The 24,108-nt window shown below is 35.2% G+C and overlaps 1 protein-coding gene and 2 long non-coding RNA genes across 6 annotated transcripts; 1 reads left to right on the top strand and 2 right to left on the bottom strand.

The window, feature by feature from the left end:
- Positions 1 to 698: 698 nt before the first annotated feature.
- LOC141394754 (alpha-methylacyl-CoA racemase-like) lies at positions 699 to 9,695 on the bottom strand. Of its 3 annotated transcripts, XM_073969579.1 has the most exons (4): positions 9,501 to 9,695; positions 8,450 to 9,427; positions 7,407 to 7,556; positions 699 to 7,346 (listed from the first exon to the last, which is right to left on the bottom strand). In XM_073969579.1, the coding sequence occupies exons 3-4, from the start codon at positions 7,512 to 7,514 to the stop codon at positions 6,309 to 6,311; spliced, it is 1,146 nt and encodes a 381-aa protein (XP_073825680.1). In that variant the 5' UTR covers positions 7,515 to 7,556; positions 8,450 to 9,427; positions 9,501 to 9,695; the 3' UTR covers positions 699 to 6,308. The 3 variants fall into 3 exon arrangements, with proteins under 3 accessions (XP_073825680.1, XP_073825679.1, XP_073825682.1); XM_073969578.1 differs by lacking the exon at positions 9,501 to 9,695 and having other exon boundaries at positions 8,601 to 8,849; XM_073969581.1 differs by lacking the exon at positions 9,501 to 9,695 and having other exon boundaries at positions 7,407 to 7,625; positions 8,450 to 8,469.
- A 202-nt stretch (positions 9,696 to 9,897) lies between these two features.
- On the top strand, positions 9,898 to 23,758 carry LOC141394755 (uncharacterized). Of its 2 annotated transcripts, none has more exons than XR_012410486.1 (7): positions 9,898 to 10,191; positions 10,250 to 10,608; positions 10,674 to 10,939; positions 11,039 to 11,209; positions 11,958 to 12,172; positions 20,481 to 21,545; positions 23,414 to 23,758. It is a non-coding gene; the product is annotated as an uncharacterized lncRNA (long non-coding RNA). The 2 variants fall into 2 exon arrangements; XR_012410485.1 differs by having other exon boundaries at positions 20,481 to 21,491; positions 23,414 to 23,757.
- On the bottom strand, positions 19,984 to 21,111 carry LOC141394756 (uncharacterized). Its single transcript, XR_012410487.1, has 2 exons — positions 20,984 to 21,111; positions 19,984 to 20,910 (listed from the first exon to the last, which is right to left on the bottom strand). It is a non-coding gene; the product is annotated as an uncharacterized lncRNA (long non-coding RNA).
- Positions 23,759 to 24,108: the final 350 nt, after the last annotated feature.

Here is a 24,108-nt window from a genome sequence, read left to right as displayed (position 1 = left end):
GAGGAAATAAAAATATTGCTATCAACTAAGGAAATTAAAGTTTCACATAACTTTGTTTTAAACTCAGTGATAAAATTTGGTTCATCATCAAAGCTGGTGCTTTTAAATTATTAATGTGTGGATGAACTAAATGCAATGTAACATAAGAGCTGCCTTCAAGTTCGTTCGACGCGTCCATAAATGGCTTTAAAATAGATATTAACTGATCTAACTGGTATTCCTTTATAATATTGTATTTTTCTGACAGCTTTTTTCATTGAGGATTCTTTGAATTTCAGAAAAATTTGATTTTATTGATAGAATAGTGGTATAAACAGTATTCCATCTTGTGGGTGTAATGCTTTTCAGTGATGAGTCGAGATCCACATTTAAACCCGATTGTTTAAAGTATTTTACCAGTTTTGATGATGCCTTTACTATTTCTTGAATTTGATGTTGTGCAATAAATGATTTAAATAGTTTATATTTGCATGTTCTGCCAGAGCTGATTTAATGTTGCTTCCTCTGTCCGTAGGATCATTCAAGGAACAGTTAAATTCGCCAAGTAAATTATCCAATTTTTGTTTTATTCTGATGCCTTTTTGATGTCCCCATCATTTTTTGGTTTTTGTAAAATTTGCCGTTATTTGTATTATGGATTATACTTTTGTTGTTTCAAATATTGTTTATTAGTGAGAAGAAATAAAACTGCATACTTGCAATTTCATAAATATCATTATTTATTCTAAAAGCCGAGATTTATGGGCTGTATATAAACTTTTGTCCCTAACTGTACATACGTTCTTTGTTTAGAAAGTGGACATAAAACCAGATCAAAGTGACCCTATTTGGAAGCTTTTTTTATCAATTTTTAAGTTGTTTATGATAATATCCAAAATAAACAGCGGGTTTTAAATATTTTCTTGTAATTGTAGTGAATGGTATGTGAAACGTATTTACAATGTTTAGTATCGCCAAAGAAGTGCGGGTTTTTTTAAAAATTGATTTCCGTACTTGTTAATTTTTTCAAGGTAAATTTTCACAATAAATTAAGAAAAAAGTTGTGACTAAGATGGAGTTGGGCTGTGTATCTTAGTCCCGGTCCATACTAGAGTGATTTCATTGAAAAAATTGCATGAAATTATGAGTCTCTAGATCGACCTCCACAGTAAAGTAAAATCATAAAATTGCTGTAGTGGGGAATTCGATTTAAGAACACCTAATTTCATGAATTTTTTAATGAAATTCACGCTAGTGTGGACCGGGACTTATCATTTCATAAAAAGGGAAGAGTTTTTTACCAATTTCCATCGAAACATCCTGCACATATTTGCACTTTTCGTTTTTAAGTGACATTTTGTCTTGCAGATATGTACAGATTTTCTTTGATCCAAAATGTCAGAATATAGTATAGTGCCACTTTCTGAAGTTTGAGTATAATTTAGAGTTTTGATGTATTCTAGGACCTATAGTAAAATTTTATGGCGAACAAATTTCTAGAATATGTTGATCTGATTCCATCACAAAGGCCTCTTTATGACTCGCACGAGGGTTAATTTTTGTAAGAAAAATATTCCTCACATTCTTGTCAGTGAAGTTGCTAATACATTATACACCTAAAGTGCAAGGATTCCAAGTGATCTCAACTCAAATATTTTCAAAACTGTAGAAATGGTAGAAGTTTGCAACCCCATTTTAGTTTCTTGGTTTTTTGGCTAAATTGATACCGATATTTCCTTGGTATGTAATGCAAATAGAGATTTCATTTCTTTGGTAACTTATAGTGAAACTTAGCGGAGAACATTTTTGTCTTTGACGCCATTCTTCTAAAATGATGCTTTGTATGACAATTTTGCCAAAACTCGCATGAAGTACGCCCTTAACCCTAAAATGTGTTTATAATTTTGCATTTTTCTGGAGTTTAGGTAAGATATAGAGTTTTGGTATATTCTAGGACCAATAGTAAAAATTGATGGCAAACAAATTTGTAGAATATTTTGATCTGATACGATCTCATTTTATAGGAGAAGGGACAAAAAAGTCCCCTTTAATGAGCGCTCTAGGATCTCAAATGTGTTATTGGGATTCATAAAGTACTAGTACTACTGAAAAACTCATAGAAACCTACAAGGACTCGCTTCAACGAGCTATCTGCGAAGTGGGACCTTAAGAACATAAATTCTGAACTCATAAAATCCTACAAACCTAATCTTCAAGGTCAAATTTCCTTTTTAATTTTTTCTCAGTTTTTGCTATGCAGATATCAATCAAACTGATCGAATTTGTAGCAAACTACCAAATACAAAAATGTAAGTCGGATCTCAATAAACAACTTTCTAGAACATACAAAGAAACGGTTCAATGCGATTTTTACAAAATTCAAGAAAACTATTAACTACTATAACGTAAGATCAGTAAATAACTTTGTGAATATACGAACTGTCTATGAAGTTGAAAATAGCAAAAAACTTTAGAATATATTCAATTTTTGTACTTTTTCTCCTATTATGATCCATAGGTTCCAAACCATCCAAATTTAAACATACAGTCAACTGCAAAAACGTACCTTTGATTTCAATAAATAACTTTTGTTCTGTTCCAGTACTGCAAGAATCTACTAATTTTTACTATTTTTTTCGATAACATAAAGGAAAAAATGTTATCGTAGTAAAAAATAGTAGCTTCTTGCAGGTTCTGGAACAAAGCATTTGTTGCACCAAAGAACCTTACAAAAGCTCGAACAGGGTTGGTAAAAAATTTTCACTTACACTGTGCAACATTTTTGAACCAATCGCGTGCAAACAACTTCTGTCCTGAATTTTATGAAAGTAGAGGACCAATAGGCAAAAACCATATTTGGGTTTTGTTTTCTTAGATCGGGTTCGGTTTTCATGGCCTCATATAAACATGGTTAAAGATCGAATTTTTAAAACAAATCGGGGCTGTATCTCTGAAACCAATACGAATCTTGTTTTGACATCTGCAGCAAACTTGTAGATAAGAGCAAGAAGAAAATATTTGGAGGAATAGTGAACTCGAAAAACTGCATTTATTGCCTCAAATTTTATAATATATCTAAAAATTCTATAATTTGTATATATGTCGCAGCGTATCTCCCTGAATGTTATATTGTTCTTAATGTTACTTTTTGGGAAAATATTCTCTGGAATGTAATACACAACTCTTCAGAACATTACATTGTTGTAAAATGCCTCTATCGCCTTGTTTATAGAAATTTTTTCAACAACAATTTGGTAAATATTTCAATTATTCATTGAAATCCCCAAAATGAGAATAAACAACCTGTGTAAACATTGTTTGAAATAAGTTTTGTAAAAGGCATGGTACAATAATACAGGTAGCATTATCATGCCAGCTGATGGTAACATAATGTGTCAATTGCATTCAATTGATGTCAAATTTTGACATCTTATGTTGCCAACAATTGCCGATGCGGCTACCTGTGTATTTGTACCATGGTAAAAGGTATGTTATGAAATACCCCTTGAACAACGTGAAATAACAATTTTAGAGTTTCAGAATGTTCTGAAGAATTGATGGTCACATTATTTGGACAATTTTTAGAATGGTTACTTGTTTCAACTTCCAACAGTTTAGTTGTTACTGACCAGAATTTCAGAAATTATGTAAACTTTTCTATATTTTAACGAGTATGACGCGCTAGATGCAGCTTTTCCTAGTTTGACACATAAGTTCTACTACTTTAAGGCTACAATACTGCTGAAGGCTGCAAAGCAAAATTCTTATTAGTTTCGGAGATAAAGGTCCGATCACTGGAAAAAAGGCTCATTTTAGGTCGGTTTAGATGAGGCCATAAAATCTAAACCCGATCTAAGAACACAAAACCCAATTAAGGTTTTTGTAGTCTCAATATGTACTTTCAGAAAATGCCCATTAGAGGTTGTTTGCATTTCCAGTGTTGCACAGTGTTATCAACACTAATACTTAAGCCACACCTTAGTTTTCAGCTGGTCGAACACACAAGAATTTTATTTATTTCCAGACCCAGAGTAATAGTGAGAGAACCTCCCTATGTCGCTGTTAACAGTTTTCCTCAAAGAAATTCTTTCCCATCCACATATTGATGATTAGACATAGGATTTTTGCATATTTTTGGAATTTTAACCAATTACGTTATTATATGTATAGAATTACTAGCTGGCCCGATTCCGCGTTGCTGACCCGTCGTTTTGAATTTCCGTGTAAGCCTTAGTAATCTATCTACAATTTATTAATCTAATATTAGCAGTGCCTTTTTACGTGATAATTTGTAATAATTATTACGAAATGTTACTAACCCAGCAAAATTTGACGGAAGGGGTTCTTTGCGATGACGTGATTTCATGTCATCTTTTGCATTGGTTCAAAGGAAGTCGTGAAAGATCCGATCTTTTCATTAGGATTTGAACCAATGCAAAGGAAGTCGTGAAAGATCCGATCTTTTCATCAGCATTTGTACCCATTCCATCGATCCAATAGAGATGATGTTTGTTGTTTTATTTACACACCTGTTTATTTTCATTTTGGTATGTTCCAGTACTGCAAAAATCTACTAATTTTTACTATTTTTTCCGATAACATAAAGGAAAAATTGTTATCGTAGTAAAAATAAATTGATTCTTGCAGTTTCTGGAACAGACCAAAGTTGTTAGAATTGTCGTCGTGATGTTGTCTCACATTTCCTGCATATCAAACAACTAAAACTTCTAAACAATTGGTATTATATAAAGTCCCAACCATCGAGCTAAAAATAGAATCGGACTGCACACATTGCTATTTTAAAAGTTCCCTTGTCTGTTCTATATCTGACATAGAATGAAATCAATCAAATCTCGCTTCTTGGAATTTGAAAAAAAGTCCGAAACGAAAAGGAACAAGAATCTGAAAATAAAGAAGAAACTACTTTTGGAAAGAAACAATTAAAAATAAATTAATTAAGCATAAATGGTATTTTCCATAAAAAGTCTCTCCTCCCCGTTCGCTACATTTTGTTCTTAGAGATCCCTAAAGCAAGCCGGGTTGTAGATCCCTACATATTTCCGTCACTAAACAAAAGAGTATAAATTACCAAAATGTTGTTATAAAATAACAAAATTATAAAATAAAAGTAATTTACGAAATAAAAATACTTAAAGGAGTGCATTTGGAGTCCATGTTGAAATCTGAACTGGTGATGGGAAGATAATTGAAAAAACCTTTTGTAAGATGAAAGAATATCATTTGCGGAGAACGGAGGAAGTAATCTTTTGCGTTGCAGCGGTGGTGATTACATTGCAATTTTGGATGTAAACTTTTGAAAAACTAAACTGATAAATTAATTGTAGCTATTTAATGAATTCGTTTGAATTAATAAAGAGTTTTGTTTTTCATGAAACCCATATTTCAATACAGAATTTCCATTTTCCAAACAAGACATGGAAATTTCATGCCAAGGGGTTGGTGAAAATGACATGCCAAAGCATTGGTTAAAATGACATGTCAAAGCATGGGTGAAAATGACGTGTCAAAGCATTGGTGAAAATGACATGTCAACGCATTGGTTAAAATGACATGCTTAGGATCCAGAAAAGAACGTCATCTTTTGGGGTCCACGCTCATATAAAATTCATCGATGAAGATGCTAAAAAGATGACATGCTAGATCACTTGCACCCATGATTGAATGTCATCTTTGGCATCGAACATTTTGCTGGGAAATGCTGTCTTTTTACATAAAAGTTCAGTAAAAGAGAGCGAAGTGAGAGAACAATTTTGACAGTTGTTTGCTGAGAAATTGTTAAAAGTTGCTGAAAGAATTTTTCCCAGCAACATTTAGCAAGTTTGATCAGCTGTTCTTTCAATCGTCTGCTAATGATCAGCTGCTCAATGTTTAACTTATTTTTGTGGAAAAATATGAGATGCTATTTTATTAAAGCGACAATATCAAAGCGACAAATATCAGCATCGCTAGCAATATTTTTGTGAAATTTGTTGCTACATATTGCCGTTGTTCATTGTTGCTAAACATATTTCGGGGAAATTTTAGCAGGCAAAGCTGCAAATATTCGGGGCTTTTGCTAATATGTATGGCGTTAGCATTTTCAACCCTGGTTGTTATAGATTTTTGTCAATATCTAAAATACCGGCAAGCCTTTTGGAGATATTGGATCTTAAACTACCTACAAATAAACTGCATACAAATATTCCACTGTTTGTCCTCTAACTTGATGGGTTTTTAACGAATTTATTAAACATTTTTCAATTATTTAAAGAAGCAAAATACTTAGTTGACTCACTGTATGTAAATACTTATTTTCGTAGAACTGCTGATTACAATTTAGCTTCCGTGGGCAATATTAACACTTTGTTTCTTACTAATTTTTGCATTTCGACTTTGCTTAATTTCAAATCCCGTAACATATCCAAAGCCTCTTCAATGGCTTCTGACGATGTACTGGGACGAGTTGAAAGTTGGCCCGGTGTTCGGCTTAGGAGTGGTGCAGGACAGGGTGCCAAACAACCATCATCAAGCTTTTCAAATGTATGACGAGATTTGAGGTGGTCATGGTCCAAAACTGATTCCCAGTCAATAACAGGATAAACACAAGCATCAATATCTTCAAATATGGCCGACCATTCAGCTTGAGTTTTTTCAAGGAATCGTTTGGTGAGTATATCTTTCGCTGCAAGCTTTTCATCGTCGTTTACAACTTTTTGCGAAAGTTCGGGTAGACCTAGTTTATCTTTAAATGCATCGAAAAATTGAGGTTCGATGGGAGCAACAGACATATATTTTCCATCCTTAGTTTCATAGACGTCATAAAAGTAAGAACCACCATCAAGTGTATTGGTGCCACGTTTACCTTGGAACACCATAGGTATATTACGTGCCATAAATAACCAACTAGATACATATGCAGCACCATCAGTCATGGCAGAATCTATAACCTGTCCATGTCCTGAACGATGACGCTCCAAAAGTGCTAGGCAAATACCCAATGAACACATTAGAGAACCACCTGCAAAGGCCAAGATATTAATGGGAGGTTGGGGTCTCTCGTTTTTACGACCAAGCATGGATAGAACTCCAGAAACAGCAGCATAATTTATATCATGACCAGCACGAGCAGCTAAACGGCCATGTTGTCCAAACCCCGTTAGTCTGGCATAGATGAGTCGGGGATTGTCTGTGCATAAAACTTCGGGTCCCAAATTAAGTTTTTCCATAACTCCAGGGCGGAATGGTTCGATGAGCACATCATGATTTCCGGCTAATTTTCGGACAAGTTGTTGTCCTTCGGGTACTTTTAAATTAATCGCCAATATACGTTTGCCACGATTCATACAGTTCAAAATATTATCGTTCACCTTTAAATATAAAACAAATGGTCAAATATGCGACGAAAAGTTGATACCTTATTTACTCACCCTATCTATCACTGTAACCTTTGCACCAAAGTCAGCTAAAATTTTGCCACAAAATGGTACTGGTGCCAGACCAGCAAATTCCAAAACCTTAATACCTTTAAGAGGCATCTTGCCACAAATTCGTTGCCGTGCTGCCTAATGCGATACGATCTGTTCCCAATGAGTAATATTAATATTAAATTCGGGAATTTGGATATATTTCTTGTGTTTGATAATGTGCTTTCGTATTATAACGGGAAGGATAAAGAGTAAATAGCTAAACACATATTCGTTGTGTTTTTCTCATTAGTTGGAGAGAAATGGGAAGGCAGATAAGGTAGAGAAGGTGTACAATAAAATATCCTGACAGATTGGTTGCTGATGAGACACTGATTTTTATTTCCAATATTTTCACTTAGCAGCTAATCTACAAATTATTTCTTAACCTAGACTATCACTAATTCTTATCCCTAAACTCCTCATTGACCAAACCGAACACAACCGAACAATGAAGAATTTTCCAAGGTCGTGTGTGTCATAAAAAGAGTCATAAAACCTAAATGCGACCGCTTGTAATGCACACACAACAACAGCGCTAGCATGTGGGATCTTAAACGCTATCTTCTATTTGATGTGAAAATATGGTTCTTATTATAAGAACTCGTAAAGGTAACAAATTATTTATTGATTTAGGTTGCTGGAAACTCGAGTGGAAAATTTATTCTTTGTTATCAGAATTTCCCGCGCATCGACACAAAAAGTAAGAAGTATTGTTGCATACCGCCTAATGCGGCGCTATGGTGGGGTTCCAACTGCTCAGTCGGGGCATCATTTCCAGGGGGATTCATAACCCTGCCACCATCAGCCCTAGGGGTCGAACAATAATGAAAGAGGGACTCAACATAAAAACAAACAAAAACAAAACGACACAACACTACATACAAACACGATGAAGGAACTTGGTGTCATAGTTCCCCCACTTTGCCCACCCTGCCTTGACCCTTTCTTCCTGTCATAACAATAAAGCAAAATTTTAAAGGGCCCCAATTTCCACACACTCTTACCTCACATTAGCATCCTCCTATTTCCCTCTCTTACGGAAAAACACTTAGCAATTCATATTGAAAACAATCAAACATAAAAATTATTTATTCTCATAGTTAAGGTTCTTAATTCTAAACAAACAACAATCATGTCAAACACTGAATTCCTAACTGCCTTTCCCTTAGTGAGCCAATCACTCAGGCTACCACCATTTATCAACAGACTATTGCCAAATCTGGCCACTTTAAAACACTCAACCCCTTCCTAAAAGAGCTCTCTTACGGAGGAATAGTGGACGTTACCACATGTCCACACAAGAAAACAAAATAGTCCTATTGTATTTTTGGGGTAACCCTACACCCACGCACTGTTCCTGGCATTAGAAATTCTTACAAATATTTCTTAACTTAACACTTATATTTTACAGAATTACTAGGGACGTTCACACTTAGATTATTTTTTTTAGTTAGATTAGTTATATGGTTTTTATCTATAATTTTTTTTTTCCTTTTTAGTTTTAACTTATGTCATCATTAATTAATAAATTTATTTCTTTTCTCTTTTGCAGTTTTAACACCCCTTCTGGCGCACAGGTTAATGGCAAAACATGAACACACTCGGGATGAACAAAATATCAAAATTTTACCTGGTTGCTGACATTTCACAAAACAAGATAATTTTTTTGGTTTTTTAAACGTTACGGCATCTTACTCCGAGGACCTTCTCACAAACAACAGGGATTTTCTCCACTAAATATCGACCACAGAAATATTAAGCCGTCTCATCAAAAATTCACCAGGCAAAGGCTGCCGTCAACAAAATTATGCGTTTTCTCTTCTCAATTAAGAAATATCGGATTTATATCAACCTCAAGATTTTTGGCCAATTAGAAGTACATCAATAAAAATTCCTCAATAAACGGTGCTGACCTCCTCCAGGCATATACTTGGAGGGGTCAGAGTTCCTTTGTGTTTCTTTGCCGATAGAGTAGGCGAAATCTTTAATAAGACAAAAAAAGGACACATTCAATAATAAGCCATAAAATGGCAAAACATTTTTTTCTTGTCTTACATGTTTTGTTTTCCGCAACACAGCCAAATAAACTGGCATCACCAAAACACAAATAAATTTTGCCACTACTTTGGTATAACAATTAAACTGTTTACACTATTTCTTTATTCTTTTGGGGTCTTTTTTATATTTATTCAGGATGTTTAAAAATGGTTCCTTGCCACAACCAAAAGACAAATAGGAGAAATATTTTCCCCGTTATGCCTTTTATACTGCCAAAACCCATGCTGATTTTCCCATTTTCGCGGATTCTTCGACATTTATCGATTTCATTTTAAACCAACCCACTGTCAATCTACAGACACCTATTTGGCCCCTCAGTGTTGTATTTACCTGCCTCCTGCTTTTAAACTGGCAACACTGTAACTTTATGTATGACTCGGCCACATTCTGTATCCGGTTCTCTCATTTTTTATTCGCCGGCAGCAACGAACCACATCCATGGAAAAATGCTGCCGGTTTTTGTTAACTAATAAAAAGAACATTAATTTTCGTGCCACACGCAACAAAACATCGCCATCTCCAAGTTCATCGATGGAAATGGGGATGTGCGTGTATATTGACGTGATCTTATCAAATTTCGCTGCAGGATGGCTGAAAACCATGGAAAAAATTAGCGTGAACTTCATACCCTTCAAATGACCATGAAGCCATGTGGAAACCATAAGCCATTTTGGATTCTGGAATAAAGGTAAGCATGTGCATTTCTATAGTTTTGTGAGTTTAAACATCATGAATGTTCATTTCAGCAATAATTTTCCCAGCAATAATTTTCTGGTTGAATGAAAATTTTTCTGTATGGCGCTTTGCGTACGTGCAAAAAGTGGCGTGGGTATACCAAAAAAATGGCGGTGTCTCACCATTCACACATTTATGTACATGTGAATGTGTGTGTATGTCCACTCATTGATTACCGTTTTGGAGATTTGCAATGAGTTTGCCTGTGGTATTATGTATGTGTGTGCATACTTTCCCATTCAGTACAAGGCTTAGTCTTTCAAATATGCCTCCACACATTTTGCTTGTGCGCCCCCGCATATGCTACAATTTTAATCATCTTACTCAACAAGTTTAACAAAACGTACGAGGTGACACTCCGATAGAGATGGTGAGTAGAGAATTTCCATTCATTATATCAAATTTTATTCAACAATTATTTCTTTTTCTTTTCAGTTCCTTTTTTCTTAAATGATGATCCCCATCAGCCTTTTAAAGAATTCCGTTTCATCTTGCGACACATTTTATTGACTGCTGATTTGTAATTCGTTTTGGAATTGCTACATTTACTCTGGCCGCTAGAGCCAATGAACATAATAAAATGAATGTAACGCAACCATCTACCTGTTAAACCATACCACAATTAGGATAGCTTGGAAGGCTTAGTGAATTTTAATTTTATCTGTGGATGCTTTCACTAGAGAAGTCGGTGTAGACAACAGGTAGGTTTTTTCATTTGTTTATTTGTCTAGCTGTATAGTATATTGCCTGATTTGTTTTGGTTATTGTCTAATTCTTTCTTGCCTTTCTTTTCCTTTCAGGTCTTCATTGTTTTTGCCCTCGTTTACTTGTTTTCAACTACTAGTGTGGACTCGCTGGAATAAAATTTCGCCCGCATTGTTTACAAAACAGTTTGGGCAGGTATCATTACGTCGTGGATTGTGAGTGGACATCACCAGCTGCCTCGCTGAGTCTTAACCTCAAAGTACCTGGTTAGTATTCATTGGTGTTTTTTATTACCAAAAGTGTGTGCCTTTATTAATGACAACAAACATCAGTGTCGTGTGTAACGAGACAGCAAAACAAAATTAAAAGTGGATGTACGTGTGCGTTCAGATCATCTTCATTGTTAATCATGGCTTCGACAAACATATTAAAAAGTGATCCTAGGATGGTGTTGTGTTCAAAAAAAAACTTTTGTGTACTCAATGGTAATAATCGGCTGCGACGAATATATCAAGAATTGGCCTAATAATAGTATTGTGTGTTCCAACTATCGATAAAAAAAAAACAACAGTATGAACAAGTGTTTCCATAAAGTGGATTATTAATTATTATGGGTTAGAAAGTGCCATCAAAAGAAATAATGATTGGGTTTACTGATCTTTATAAAACAAAAAAAAAACATGATCAAGTGTTTCCACTAAGTGAATTATGAACTGTTATGGGTCAGAAAGTGTCATCAAAAGGAATAATGAATGAGTTTACTGATCTTTATAAAACCAATCTTATGGATTGTGACCATGGCCATCTGAATGAGATAGTGTGTTTTTTTCAGTGGATTTTTGTGTAGCATCGCTCAATAAGATTACCAAAAGTGTTCACCTAACTTTTGTTTACATGCATACAAATAAGATATTATTGAATATTTTTAAGCTTGCCACGCATTTTTTTCTTTTAATATAAAAAAATAATGAAATATTTCAATTTTAGTAACACCTTCTCATTTTCTGTTTCTAGGTAGTTTGTGAAAATTAAATTTATAAGGGAGTGAAGTGAAAAAGTGTACAAGCAAAAAGTATCCGTATTCTACATCACACAAAATCCAAACATACGTTTATTTGGCTGTCATACCAGTTGTTAATATACCTGGCCTGCCGATCATCAAAATTGTGTACGCAGATTATTTGCTCATGGAGTTTTACCTGCCATCATGAAAGGACGTAAATATTGGGGTGAGTTTTCCTTTTTTGTTTTCTTTTTTTTTATTGCGAATTTGGCATGGCAGATACAAACATTGGTGCATTAGTGGATATATTAGACTGTTTTGAAATGTGGAATGTAAACAAAAATAAAGTAACGTAGAAGGAGTGGAATTTTTGTCTATCATTGAAAATAAGTACGTGGCTTGCCAGCGTTACAGACTTTGCTACCATATGTTTTTCTCTTCTGTGCCTCATTCCATTTATATCCCTATTATTTTCAATTACTGGTGACTATTGATTAGCAAAAAAAAACATCGCATATAATAAGTTCGATTTACATGTTTTTTTTTGAAAATTATTCGTGTTTGTCGGGATTCTACGATATATTAAGTGGACCTTTGTGTGATTTTATTACCTGCGATTTTAATTACGTTAAATGCTTTTGAGTATTGAGACAAAAAAGAAATTATACCTGATTGAGTCTATTACGTTAATCTGTGGCTGACGGCTTTTCGCAAAACAAAATGTAATAAAGATTTAAACAAGATTCAGTGGTCATTTATAAGCAGACGTGAGGGTATTTAAAAACATTGCTACTACAGATTCTAGGAAGAATTATCTTGGACTCATTGAATATTCTATATTTTGTCGCATGCTACATGAATTTTGTGACGATGACAGAAGCACTTAATACGGAAAAATTAGCTGCATTTTTTTGTTTTCTAAAAAAAAACTTGGCCATACATATAACGTTCCTTAACTCATATTGATTTATATTTACGTACACCATTAATCATTTTCATCTATATATTACTTCGTACCATTAAAGCAAATATTTCTATCCTCATACTTATTACCCTATATTTAACGAAACATAATAAACCAAACATTTATAATTTAATTTTTTGAAAGATTGTCTTAATTTGGGGTAAGGCATAAACTGGCTGGGAGGTTCGACGGATTCTTTTTTCAGGTATACTGTATATCAAATGGGTTTGTTTTAATTAGTATCCATTATTAAAAACGAATTGGGTATTATGTTCTAATAATACCATTTAAGAACAACATCGGACATAAATAGATACGTTACAATGGTGAATCCTAAGTGTATGGTTTCTGTGTGGGAGATAATTGATTCTTTACATCCCTTTGAGCGATTAGGTGACCTTGTTGGGTGAAGATAGAAGTTTTCCCTTATTGACCTTTTGTGTTTTGACGTAAACATGACCGTCTATACGACGTGAGGTGTGTGATTTTCGTCCCAATGGTTATGGATGTGAAAATGTTAGGTGTATTTACTTCATCTACCTGTATGGATCATCGTTCATGTCAACTACTTTGCACATTCAATGAATGTGTAATTTCATTTATGGTTTTTTTATTCAGGTGTGAGCTAGGATATTAAGAATCTGATTTCTTTACCCCTTGACTGATTTCTATCGTTTTTTTTTTTTGAGGTCGTTTTGTTTTTTTTTTTTTTTGTGTCCCAACGTGGGGAACTCCCACGCCCTGTTTGTCTCAAAAAGCCGGGCAACCTTAGATACTTCTTAGCCTAATGCAATATATGTGTATAATCTAACAATGTCAATAATTCTAATAGTAAAAATAAATGCAAAAGGCAAAAAAAATGGACGTTCACAAACATTCATTTTCTTAACCTATATTGCACCTAAATTACTATATCACAGAATAATTGCACTTTGTTATATTTTAATATCTTTGGCGTGGAAGTTACCTAAAGGTTTACCTTGCAGAGTTTCTAATTCGAACATGTTGTTCCCGATAGGCCTCACAACTCTACATTTCAAAAACTTTTTACAAAATTTGGCGTTTATGTTGTTCTTGAAGTCTGAAAGCATATGATTACGCCTATACACTTCTTGCCCTGGTATTAAACTAACTTTTCGCGCTCTCTGATTATAACGTTTGGCACTTGTTTCATATGCCTTGTGCAGATTGTTTTTGATGTTTTCTCGCATAAGTTCTATTTTGTCATGTCTGTTTAATGGATCTATTTGGTGGTCCGTTAGTGATTGTAGCTTTTTGGCCAACTTATAATCGGTGCCACTTGAAAACATATTAAACCCAAAGAGGGCGAAAAAGGGATTCACGCCGGTGGCTGCATGCACAGACGTGCGAAGGGCTTTCTCGATTTCGGGTAAATATAAATCCCAGTCGCGGTGGTCACTTTCAACATAGCTTCTTATGGCTGCCAACACGGACTGGTTGACACGCTCGGAGGCGTTCGACTGTGGGGAGTAATATGCAGTTGTCATGTGTTTTATTTTATAGTTGTTGACCATTTGTTCGAAGGCTTTCGACACAAACTGTTTCCCGTTATCGCTATGGATAACTTCTGGGACCCCGAAGATGTTGAAAATCTGGCTTTCCATAAACTGTACAACATTTTGTGCAGTTGCTTCCCTCATCGCGTGCAGAAAGGTAAATTTAGTGAAATGATCCACTGCGATGAAAATATATGCGTTTCCTTTCTTTGATCGTGGATATTTCCCGAGGAAGTCCACGTACAGTTTTTGAAATGGCCTTTCAGTGACCACTTCGTTTCCGATTTCTGGGTTCATATTCTGGTTTGAGGGTTTGGTTTCCTTGCAGGTTCTGCAATTTCTCACAAACTGCCTCACTTGGGAAACCATCTTAGGCCAATAATAAAATCTTCTTACCCGATTGAGAGTTTTTGTGATTCCTTCGTGTACGATGTCATTGTAGACATGAGCCTTTTCTATTAGAGCATGTGTGATCTCTTGAGGTATCCACATTTTCCACTCATATTCAAACAAATCTGTGTCGATTTTTTTCATTTTTATAAATATTTTGTCGCCTTCAACTTTTAAGTCGGGAAGTACTTCAGCATTTTCAATTATGGTGTTTAGTAATTCGACATACTCCTCACTTTCAAATGCGGTTGTTTCGAAATCTAGTAGTTCACTCTCATCAGTTACTTCTTCTACGGTGACATTTGAATCGATGGGCATTCTAGAGAGTGTGTCTGCAACCACATTTTCTGATCCTTTTCTGTGTTCAATCGAGAAGTTATATGTTTGAAGTTGGAGTGACCATCGGGCCAGTCTACCGCTGAGGTCTTTTAGTGACATTAGCCACTTAAGACTAGCGTGGTCAGTAATAATTGTAAATTGCATTAATTCCACATAAGGACGAAAACGTTTTACTGCAAGCACGGCTGCTAAACATTCCTTCTCGGTTACTGAGTATTTCTTTTGACACGCATTTAATTTTTGAGAGTAAAACGCGATGGGATTCTCCTCTCCATCGTCGTTTTTTTGAAACAATACTGCACCGACTCCATAGTCCGACGCATCGCATTGAATAAAGAACTCTCGGCGGAAGTCAGGGTGCCGGAGGACAGGTGCAGATGTCAATGCTTGTTTGAGGGTGTTGAATGATTCTAATGCTTCCGGAGTGATGACGAATTTTTGACTCTTTTTCAATGTGTCAGTGAGGGCGGCGGATATCGAGGCAAAATCTTTAATGAATCGCCTGTACCACCCAGCGGTTCCTAGGAAGCTTCGTACTTCTCTGGGAGTTTTCGGTACAGGGATTTTTTGAATCGCACTGACCTTTTCTGGGTCAGTCTTTAAACATCCATCTCCAATGATGAAACCAAGATACCTTAGCTCTCTGAAGCAAAACAATGATTTTTTAAGGCCGATGGTCAAATTCGCTTTCTGCAAGCATTCGGCTACTTCTCCCAGTAATTTAATGTGGTGTTCGAAATCGTCTGCAATAATCAATAGGTCGTCAAGGTAGATAAACACATTGGACTTTAGTCTTCCAGGTATCACCTTGTCCATCAACCTGCAAAGTCTCTGCGCCGCATTGCATAACCCGAACGGCATTACCCTAAATTGGTACAGCGGTCGACCTGGTACCGTGAAGGCTGTGTACGGCTTCGCTTCCTCTTCCAGCTCTACTTGCCAGAAGGCATATTTAAGGTCGACGCTGCTTATAAAGTGGGTTTGGTCTATTCTACTTAAGATGCCGTCGATGTTCTGCAATGGGTAAGCATCTTTCACAGTCAATGCATTTAATTTCCTGGCGTCTAAGCAGAAGCGATTTTTGCCAGGTTTTCGTACCACCGTTGTTCGGTTACTCCATGGGGAGTCACTTTCTTCTATCACTTTTAACGCCAGCATATTGTCAATCTCCTGGTAAACTATATCTTGGACCGCCGGCGACATGGGATAATGCCTATCCTTAACCGGATTAGCACCTTCGACGAGCTTTATCGCATGTTTTTCTAATTTTGTACATCCTAGTCCATGCTCTTCAAAAGTAGGGAATTTTTTTATTACTTCTGCTAGTCTATCCTGTTGTTCCTTCGTCAGGACATGCATTTTCGTTTCTTCATTGGTTGATGACCCATGTATTTTCCGTTGTAAATCCAAATCGACTTCTTCGACAGGAAATATCTCGGGAGCTATTTGGAATAATTTCCAAAAATCTGCACCGAGATATAATTCCTGCTCTAGATCTGGGCATAATATTAAGGTCATTTGAGCCACTTTTCCCTGATATTCAACGTCAACTACAATGGTACCTAAAATTCGATGCAACTGACCTGAGGCAGTGCTGACATTTGATAGATAGGTTTTTATTTCTACTCCTAGTTCTTCTACGACTTCTCTGCAATGTTTCCCTAATAAACTCACAGTAGCACCAGAGTCGAGAAGGCCTTCAATTTCCTTCCCTTCTATCTTCACCGTGGCATATGGTCTTGGATCTTTTCTGCCATGGCATCTTAAAATAGCTTCCGAAACAGATTTCTTTAAAGTTTTGTATTGCTTTTGCTTGTTTCTCATTTTTAGAATACGTTCTTTAGTTTTAATTTGAATGTTAGATATTTCATTTGGGTTTTCTATCTCCTCGTTTTGGAAAATTTTTGCCCTTGTTTTGGCGTAATACTCTTCCCTAACATTTAAGGGCAGATAGTGTCGAAGTTTAGTATAGTGGATATCTTCCTTGGGTTCTTTTAATTGGTTTGGGGGTTCGGAACAGCGGGTTGTTCGGAGGAACGCTGGTTCCCCGCTGCAACCGCGCTCTTCCTCCCGTTTCCCGACCTACAATTTATGCACTTTGGTGCAGTCGTGTTTGGTTTTCCGCATTTAAAGCAAAAATAGCCTCTTTGATTTGAAGTGCAATCCCTAAAGACGTGACCAGGGTTCTGGCAATTCCAACATACAATCTGATTGTTGATTGCTGATATCTCTACTACATCCTCTTCTTCTTCGAACATAGGAAATATATTGGTTTCTCCTTCTTCTTGAATGGCATTTACTCTAATCGGTTTGTTAGCTGGTGGTGGGGGCATTGAAACAGGGTCGCGGCGGAAGAATGTTCTTTCAATTTCCAAACATTCAACTCGCAGTTGTTCCAATGAAGAAACATTCATGGAATAAACAATACTAGAAAGGTTTTTTCTTAAATTCTTTTTGACAAGGGAAATCATTTCGAAATCGGAAACTGGCCTTTCCAATTTCGAACGCATTAAATTGATGTCATGGAAAAATGAATCTATTGATTCCCCGGGTAATTGTTTCCTTTCTAGTAAGTCCCTCATTTCCTCGAAACAAGTGCGCCTAGTTTTAAATCTTTCTAGCAACCCATATTTCAGTGACTCCCAATTCCAAATCGCATTATTTCTTTGTTGCAACCAAAACCATTCGATCGCAGGACCCGATACAAGCATATGGAATTCATTTAATATTCCTTCCCAAGTGAGTCCATAATGAGATTGGAAATATTCGAGGCGATAAATAAAATCCTCCACAGAGAGGGTATTAGGTCGTCCTGAAAAATTTATTCCGAATCTTTCAACTCTAATTCCTTGTGCACTAGGAACATTCATAATATATGACTGTACATTATTCCTGTGGTTTGAATTTTGGTTATTATCCCGTTGTGGGGGTTGTGGTTGAGGTACAGAGTTGTTATCGTTTAACGATTGAGGTTCTATGTTGGGCATCGGACCTGGCTGAGGTAATTGATTTGGATTCGATTGTGACTGAAGTCCATGATTTATATTATTTTGTGCATGAATCCCATTGGATTGTGGTTGAGGATTAGTATTTTGAGAAGTTTGACCATTACTAGTCAATCTAGTTATTGACTCATTTAATTTATTAATGATGCCATACACCTGCTGCATCTCTTTGGTCACACTATCTTTTACTAAATTGTGGATGTCTGTACTGGCGTTTTTTAAACTTTCTTGGACCAAACTTTTCACTAAATTACTAACCTCATACTGATTCATTGACGTATTAGTTGGTAAAGTGGATTGAGTATTCTGGGCTAATCTTGCTTCAGCACTAGTGGAAGCTTCTCTGTTTATTATGGTACCAGATAGATCCCGTATTGATGGGTCTCTATTTGCATTTGCGTCTTGCATTGTTTTCTTTTTTGACTTTTTCTTTGGAGATAGAATAAACCTACTCAAATCAAATGTTGAGGAACGATTTCTTTTACTTCTTCTTTTGGCTGACTTAGGTGTGTTCATTAGAATTTCTAATCCCAGTTCAGGAATGCAATTATTGAAATGAAATTTAGGTCAATGTTAAAAAAAAATAATGGAAAATTTTAAAAACAGGTTAGAGCTACTTATTTCTAGTTGTTAAAATACTTAGTCGTTAGCAGATATATGATAAAAATAATAATAGTTTGTTATAAGTTTAGTTTCTAGTTTACACACTACGACAAAACAAAATTTTTTTCTTTTTTTTTTACGAACACAAAATACACATCTGAGAGGTGATAGGAGGTATTTTCAGCTGCTTGTGAGATCAATTGTGTGGTTTATTTTTTTTTTTTTTTTTTTTATAAATTGAGATTTCTAGAAGTGTCCTAAATCGGTCATCATGTTGTATGGATAACATGGACTTACACAAAAAAATGAACACAGTTAATGCAAAGGGTAACAACAAGGCAGTTTTCTACTTATTTTGTGGAAAAAAGTCCTTGTGTAAAGGGAATTTTCGTACAATACAGTCTGCGACTGACGACGTCACAGCAGTTATTGTACTTTTCCTAATGTTAACCCTCGTCTATTGCCTTTAATATTATTAAATAAACAAAAACACGGAAACATAGAAGACAGGTCATAAACACAATACATTCTTTGTTACAATCGACGAACAAGAGCTATTGTATAGACCCTATAACATGGAACGAGACATCCTAATTTTCTAAAAAACCTAAACTAAATATTGCACTATTATCACAGTTTTGTATAAAAATTGTGGATACAATATCCGTTAGACATTAGATAATGCGATATCACGTTTTGGAATATTTCACCCTATGGTCTATTGGATTGCGCTTAGCTGTTATTGCACATATTCGACATTTAATGTCCTTCGTCTATTTAAAAAAAATATTTTCTTATTTAGGCAGTGCTGATGTTGTATTGCACTTTGATTTTCTTGGACGATAGGACAAACATTTTTGGATTGGGCGCCATATTGTTGCATACCGCCTAATGCGGCGCTATGGTGGGGTTCCAACTGCTCAGTCGGGGCATCATTTCCAGGGGGATTCATAACCCTGCCACCATCAGCCCTAGGGGTCGAACAATAATGAAAGAGGGACTCAACATAAAAACAAACAAAAACAAAACGACACAACACTACATACAAACACGATGAAGGAACTTGGTGTCATAGTTCCCCCACTTTGCCCACCCTGCCTTGACCCTTTCTTCCTGTCATAACAATAAAGCAAAATTTTAAAGGGCCCCAATTTCCACACACTCTTACCTCACATTAGCATCCTCCTATTTCCCTCTCTTACGGAAAAACACTTAGCAATTCATATTGAAAACAATCAAACATAAAAATTATTTATTCTCATAGTTAAGGTTCTTAATTCTAAACAAACAACAATCATGTCAAACACTGAATTCCTAACTGCCTTTCCCTTAGTGAGCCAATCACTCAGGCTACCACCATTTATCAACAGACTATTGCCAAATCTGGCCACTTTAAAACACTCAACCCCTTCCTAAAAGAGCTCTCTTACGGAGGAATAGTGGACGTTACCACATGTCCACACAAGAAAACAAAATAGTCCTATTGTATTTTTGGGGTAACCCTACACCCACGCACTGTTCCTGGCATTAGAAATTCTTACAAATATTTCTTAACTTAACACTTATATTTTACAGAATTACTAGGGACGTTCACACTTAGATTATTTTTTTTAGTTAGATTAGTTATATGGTTTTTATCTATAATTTTTTTTTTCCTTTTTAGTTTTAACTTATGTCATCATTAATTAATAAATTTATTTCTTTTCTCTTTTGCAGTTTTAACACCCCTTCTGGCGCACAGGTTAATGGCAAAACATGAACACACTCGGGATGAACAAAATATCAAAATTTTACCTGGTTGCTGACATTTCACAAAACAAGATAATTTTTTTGGTTTTTTAAACGTTACGGCATCTTACTCCGAGGACCTTCTCACAAACAACAGGGATTTTCTCCACTAAATATCGACCACAGAAATATTAAGCCGTCTCATCAAAAATTCACCAGGCAAAGGCTGCCGTCAACAAAATTATGCGTTTTCTCTTCTCAATTAAGAAATATCGGATTTATATCAACCTCAAGATTTTTGGCCAATTAGAAGTACATCAATAAAAATTCCTCAATAAACGGTGCTGACCTCCTCCAGGCATATACTTGGAGGGGTCAGAGTTCCTTTGTGTTTCTTTGCCGATAGAGTAGGCGAAATCTTTAATAAGACAAAAAAAGGACACATTCAATAATAAGCCATAAAATGGCAAAACATTTTTTTCTTGTCTTACATGTTTTGTTTTCCGCAACACAGCCAAATAAACTGGCATCACCAAAACACAAATAAATTTTGCCACTACTTTGGTATAACAATTAAACTGTTTACACTATTTCTTTATTCTTTTGGGGTCTTTTTTATATTTATTCAGGATGTTTAAAAATGGTTCCTTGCCACAACCAAAAGACAAATAGGAGAAATATTTTCCCCGTTATGCCTTTTATACTGCCAAAACCCATGCTGATTTTCCCATTTTCGCGGATTCTTCGACATTTATCGATTTCATTTTAAACCAACCCACTGTCAATCTACAGACACCTATTTGGCCCCTCAGTGTTGTATTTACCTGCCTCCTGCTTTTAAACTGGCAACACTGTAACTTTATGTATGACTCGGCCACATTCTGTATCCGGTTCTCTCATTTTTTATTCGCCGGCAGCAACGAACCACATCCATGGAAAAATGCTGCCGGTTTTTGTTAACTAATAAAAAGAACATTAATTTTCGTGCCACACGCAACAGTATGTACAAAAGTATTTTTACAGAAGGTGTTTTTTGCTTTTGTATTATAAAGGGTAGGATAAAGAGTAAAATAGCTAAACACATACAGTATGCAAAGTTCATATTCGTACACCCCTAAAAAATGAATAAAATCGTTATTAATTCCATATTTTATGTGCAAATAATGAAATATTTGATAGGAATTGCCATAACGAAGAAAGATTTAAGAATAGCAAAACAAAGTTTTAATTTATTCCGTCATTTAGGTATAGATGGCGCCTGTGTGGGTGGCAAAATTCGTATTCGTACACCTATAAGCACTATATATTTGGAGTTTTTAAGGATTTTCAAAACAAAATACCGCAAATTTTTGTTTTAGTCCTCTTTTTGAATCCCTCTGCTATAGAAATATTCAAAAATATCGGTAATTTTATTAAAAATGTTCATTAATAAAAAGTCGGAGGAATATTTAAAATCCTTAAGAAAATTGTGCTAGATATGATTAGCTATTACAATTTATTCCCGAATTTTTGACGAAAATAGCTAATAGCAGTCCTTCTGCAACAATATTCGAGGTCTAATATGAAAATAAATGTTGTAAGCGTTTGGAAATGCAAAGAAACGTAATGCGGGTTTAGGTAAAGTAAACACATTTTTGGTTTTTACTTGGTATATATCGCAAGTTTCGTTTTATATTTGACATAAAACGTATTGAAGTTTTAGAATACGGTTTCGAAAATCATTTTATGCCGAAAACTGTGAGAAATTATGAAGAAAAATGAAACTGTACAAGTTTTCATACTGTCTGCGTACGACTGAAATTCTACGTTTACAATGAACGAGGGTTATGGCTGCCGAATTGCGTAAATAATGGTTTTTACTTCTTGAGAATTATATTTTTTAACAAAGGATCCATAATGAGTACAAAAATGTCAAAAGAATGAAGTAAATTGTCCAGGAAGGAGCGTGGGGTAACCTTTTGAAGAAATGCATTATTTCTGCGAAAATTTTCTTCCTTAACATTTTTTTTATTCCTCGTAATTTCCGATATTTCTTGACATAAAATGATTTTCGAAACCGTATTCTAAAACTTCAATACATTTTATGTCAAATATAAAACGAAACTTGCGATATATACCAAGTAAAAACCAAAATGTGTTTACTTTACCTAAACCCGCATTACGTTTCTTTGCATTTCCAAACGCTTACAACATTTATTTTCATATTAGACCTCGAATATTGTTACAGAAGGGCCGCTATTAGCTATTTTCGTCAAAAATTCGGGAATAAATTGCAATAGCTAGTCATATCTAGCACAATTTTCTTAAGGATTTTAAATATTCCTCCGACTTTTTATTCATGCAACATTTTTAATAAAATTACCGTTATTTTTAAATATTTCTATAGCAGAGGGATTCAAAAAGAGGACTAAAACAAAAATTTGCGGTATTTTGTTTTGAAAATCCTTAAAAACTCCAAATATATAGTGCTTATAGGTGTACGAATACGAATTTTGCCACCACACAGGCGCCATCTATACCTAAATGACGGAATAAATTAAAAATTTGTTTTGTTATTAGGTCTGTACGATAACCCAAAAGTTTGTGCAAATTTGCACAAACTTTTACAAAATTCTGTTCGATAACAAACTTGCAAAGTAAACGAGAGAGAATTTGGAGACAATTGTGAGAGAATGTTGGAGAGTTTTGGAGACTTTTGTTTACAAGTTTTTGCAAGGAAAATTTTTCTTGTAAGAATTTGCAAGCTTGATCAGCTGATTTAAATTCGAATGTTTTGTGGCGGACTTCTTGGCAAAAACATAAACAAACGTTTGGCTCTTAAAATAAATAGATATAAAAAAGGGAAAAAATTATTAAATAAATTATAAGTAAAATAACTTATTTTGTAGTTTGTGGTGACTATTTTTTTTGTTATTTTACAGGTATCAAATCCCAGCAAAAAGCAGTGCATCAATGGAGTAGGAGAAACACAATGAAGACGGCCAGGTATTCCCAACAAATGATTTCAGCCAGAAAGCCATGATTCTTATGTACCGAGGCCTTAACACGATAGCCGGATGGAACTCAGTTTCGAATCATTGGCGCAAGTCAAGTCAACGGGGTTGCCTGCATAAGTCAATCGACCACTATCAAATAAAAACGTGGAAGGAGAGCCACTATATTTGAAGGCACAAGCTACAGCACCACAAACTTTTGTCATAATCCAATCCGCATTCTCGCACACAGAACAAGATGTAGGAAAGGCCAGAGAAGGAGAGAAGATTATTTTCACATCTGTTGACACAAAATCAAATAATATAGCTTTTAAGTGTGTACAAGATTTTATGGATCAAATTTTAAATGGAAAATAAAAAAAATGGTAGACACCTTCAATTGTTAATTTTAATCTTTTCCGCCAACTTCTTCTTGTTTATCAAATCAGCTGACTTCTTGCAAGTTTTTTGCAAATTGCTGTTCGATAACAATCTGCAAATTTTTTGCTTCGAGAGAGTAAAATTGGTGGAGAGAGGTTACTGAGAACTTGCTGAGTGCTTGCAAGTACTTTTCACTTGCGAAGTTATCGTACACACCTATTCTTAAATCTTTCTTCGTTATTGTAATTCCTATCCATTTTTTC

The sequence above is a fragment of the Musca autumnalis genome, unplaced genomic scaffold (assembly GCF_047663935.1).
Source record: "Musca autumnalis isolate F117 unplaced genomic scaffold, ASM4766393v1 scaffold_2, whole genome shotgun sequence".
In the NCBI taxonomy this organism is placed as follows: Eukaryota; Metazoa; Arthropoda; class Insecta; order Diptera; family Muscidae; genus Musca; species Musca autumnalis.
The sequence above is the reverse complement of the archived record's forward strand: the minus strand, read 5'-3'. Positions and strand labels throughout refer to the sequence as shown.